The following is a 4,031-nucleotide window of genomic DNA, read 5'->3' on the forward strand; positions in this document are numbered from 1 at the left end:
GTGTCGCTTCGCGTTGAATTTTCGTCGATGTTAAGCCTAACGAAGACTATTGTATCGTTAAAAATTATTTTTTTATTTTGTACAAACAAAATAAATATATTGAAAAATATAAAAACAATAAAAAATTATACTTCAGAAGTTAATTTAGTATCAAAAACGTATTTGAGTAGCCGAAAGACATAGCCAAAGATTGCAGCGCCACAGCACTGGCAAAAATTTAAATTTGTTGACTGGAATTCTTTCGGATAACAGATGTTTCGGATAAACGACGCTCTACTGTATTTCAAATTTATATATATATCGAAATGTCATTTTAATGAATATTACTAAACAAAATATTCATTATAAAGATAATTCTGCTAAGTCCTGTCATTTCTATATATACAGTGGAAAATTATTTGAACTTGATGTGACCAGGGACTAGGGCTTATGGATGAATGATATTTCAGATAATGCAGAAACTTGTTTGTTTTTGTGTTTTTGGTACATTAATGACTGCATTACAATATTTATAGTTCATGAAACTTTAAATGTACAATTATTGTATTTGAAGGTAAATTAATTTACTGAAAATCTGATGTAATGTTATGTCTACATGGTATAGTTTCACAGTGCTACGATTGGAGAGTTTGGCCTTTGTGCATTATACTCTATGGGATATACAGTACATTGCTATACATTCTGCTTTTTATTTACTTGCAAACTGTGTTTCAGAAAATCAAGTTTCTACTGTGTTTATATGTTCTTTTAGTAGAAAAATATTTTAGATTTGATGATTACTATTGTAATGAAATTATTTTATATTTGGCTATATTATTTTTTAATAAAAATTAAAGGCAAAAGCCATATGGTTGTACTCTGAACTTCCTGTTTCAGTTGCACTGAAACAGGAAGTTCAGAATACAACCATACCTTTTCTACAGTTTCAGCGAAATAGGTTTAAAACCATACTTAAAAATGTTTTTTGCCATTTTCATTCAGTCTTCCTCAGGCATTAGCAAAAAACAAAATTGTTCAATTTTGCTAATGCTTGAGGAAGGCTGAATGAAAATGGCTGAAAACATTTCTAAGTGTGGTTTTAAACCTAATTTATTTCTTTTCTGAAACTGTAGAAAAGTTGTGGTTGTATTCTGAATTTCATTAATCTTATGATTTCTATTTATAATAATATTCTCCAACTTTATTTATCAATATCTTTAGAGATTGCAGCTGCTTTCTCACTTAACATATACTTATTCATAACAAAAGATGTTCTCTAAGAAGAATGAGAGAAAATGCTATTTGTTTTTAGTAGCCAATAATAATTTCAGAAGAAGTGAAGAACAATAGTTTAATTTATTTGTAACATTCCTGCATAGCACTATTTCATTATAATGACATTTCACTATATTTATCTTTAAAACTATTAAAAACTAACTATACATATTTCAGAAGAAAAAATTTGCTTTTCAGAAATGAAGATTTTGTTTTTTTATATTGAAAAAATATTTGATGAAAATTGAGATTTATGTTTGAATACTTTTAGACATAAAAATTTAGAAACAACTTCAACATCCCTTGTAGTTTAAATTATTTTAAATTATTAAATAAAAATAAAATTTCAAAAAGAGACTTTATATTTTATTCTTAAAAATATTTGGTACTAAAAAAAAATTTACTGAATTACATTATTTAATTTAATGTTATAATGAAAATTGGATAATGTTGCTTTTTTAATGTATTACTTACCATTTGTTAGAACTGGATAGATCACTACCATCAGACAGGTGCAATTAATTACAGTATCAAATTAATACTTTGATTGTCACATAGTTATGTTCATAATATTTTGATAAATTTATATATTAAATAATTCATTAATAGTAATAAGTGCATTTATTATTATAATTGTATACAAAGGGCAGCAAATGCAGTTTGTGTTAATATTATCATTTTTATATTTCAAGAATATATTTCTTGATAATGGTGAAGCAATTTTTATAACTAATTTATTATTATTGAACAAAATTAGCTCATTTGTATAATTATCATGTGTATTAAGTCATACATTTTATAAATAAAATTTGTGTATAGCTAAAAAAATTTAATTTATAAACCACCCAAACCTAATCGGTCAAGATAAAAATTATAATTTTGATCTGGAATATATAGGATTTTTTCTTGGAAGTTAGCTCAATAGGATTCTATTATGATCAATTCATTAGTTAAGTGCCTGCGATACAGTATCTATAAACTTGAAGAAATTTTCTATAAAATATTTTAAAGTGCACATTTTTCTATCTATAAGTAAAATTGACATTCTTAACATTCATATATTTTAACTTTAATAAAATAATTGAATGATCATTCCTTAGCAAAGAGAAAGTAAAAAAATTAACTTGCTAGGTTATATAATATATACATATATAATAAATTATATATTATTATTTATTGGAAAGCTAAAAAAATTTAATGCTCTCTACATTAGCAAATATTCACAAATGTAAGCAAACACAATGCATTATGTAATTCACATAAAATGGACTACTAAAAATGTATAAAAAGTGCACAAACTGCAGTGCCATCAAAAAAATTAAATCTAATTTTCTATTGTTTAATAACATTTATGGATAATAAAAAATATGAAATCAGTGCAAACACTTTAACACAAAATCGGATTACGTTTAAACTAGTAATTAGAATGAAAGTAAGAACATTCAATGTAAATATTCCATGCAAGTACTTACCGTTTGGAATTGTAGGTGTTTTCTTGGTTTGTACTCTAGCTGTTGCGTTATTTACCTATAATGTTTAAAAATTTATTAGAAACTATTCATAAATTGTAAAGTAATATAAATAAAGTTATAATAAGTTTTTATAATGCTTAAAAATTATGCAATATAGAACAATATAGAAAATTNCTTAATAACATTGTTCACTCAATAATTTTTATCATTGAACATAAATTATTACATAAAAATATCTGATGGTCTAAAATTTAAAAATTGAGCAGAAATATTAGAAAAAATTAATTTTATATCAGAATATTTTGTCATATAAAAAGTTATCAATTAAAATAATTTATAATTTCTAAAAGAAAATATATTATTTATATCACTAAAAGAGTGAATTATTATTTTTTTAGTTAGAAATAAATTTTAACTTTTATAAAGCTCTATAAATATATAATATACAGTATTAGAATTGGCCCTGTAGGTAATTGTCTTATATACTTTTTCAGGTAAAATTGTAAGATATAATTTTTAATGTGTATTTTTTTACTATTATGCCAAAATTATGTAAAAACCCTTTAATGTTTAATATTCTTTGAAATTTCCTATTCTATTGATACAATATTATCAAGTTGAAAGTTTTTTTTACCAAAACAAAATTCATTTAATTAAATAAAATAGCAAACTGCCTATTTGCCATGTACAGTATATTCATGTAAATCCATCTTTAGTGAATATAAATATAGTAATAGAAGGAAGAATGAAAACAACCAAAAATAGGAAAAATTAAATTTAATAAAAAAAAATATGATGCAGTTATTTTGGTATGAAGGAACCTGCACAGACTTTATAGGTATGCTATTAGTGGTGGATTTGTTATTTTATAGTTCTAGTTATCCTGATTAAAAGTCTCCATAGACACAAAGTCAAAAAATGAACAGTTTTTGAATTATCAAGAGTCCAAGATGCAAGAATAGTGTAATTCACACTTGTTGTGAAGTCCTAAATCTTTTTTGTTTCAAAATATAAAACAAGCAGGTTAAGCCGATCTGATAGCATGCTCCACAAAATTGAATCAAATATTAATTTTGTTTAAAATAAATTTTATAAATTCTTGGAATCAAGTACAGTAGATCCCCCTATAAAACCGTTTCCTATAGTTATGATTCCTATAAAAATTGTGGCAGTATCCGTAAACAACGGTAAAAATAACTCCTATAATACGTAAAACGTCATCGGGCAGCCGAACTACTTTCTCGCCGTCCGTAGCGCCACGCTACGGACGTTTAGGCGGATAAATTGAGTTTAGTATCGTCTGTT

At 24.8% G+C, this 4,031-nt stretch overlaps 1 protein-coding gene across 1 annotated transcript in view; it reads right to left on the reverse strand.

Annotated features, from left to right (window-relative positions):
* LOC111630037 (RNA binding protein fox-1 homolog 1-like) overlaps positions 1 to 2,781 on the reverse strand; it is a gene marked incomplete at its 5' end in the record, with an annotated part of 40,556 nt that extends 37,775 nt beyond the window's left edge. Inside the window, one exon of the mRNA XM_023374040.1 lies at positions 2,727 to 2,781. Within this exon, the coding sequence (XP_023229808.1) occupies positions 2,727 to 2,781 (55 nt within the window). The remainder of the gene's footprint in view (positions 1 to 2,726) is intronic.
* Positions 2,782 to 4,031: the final 1,250 nt, after the last annotated feature.

Source organism: Centruroides sculpturatus, unplaced genomic scaffold, assembly GCF_000671375.1.
Source record: "Centruroides sculpturatus isolate CEXI.00-Female unplaced genomic scaffold, Cexi_2.0 scaffold646, whole genome shotgun sequence".
In the NCBI taxonomy this organism is placed as follows: domain Eukaryota; kingdom Metazoa; phylum Arthropoda; class Arachnida; order Scorpiones; family Buthidae; genus Centruroides; species Centruroides sculpturatus.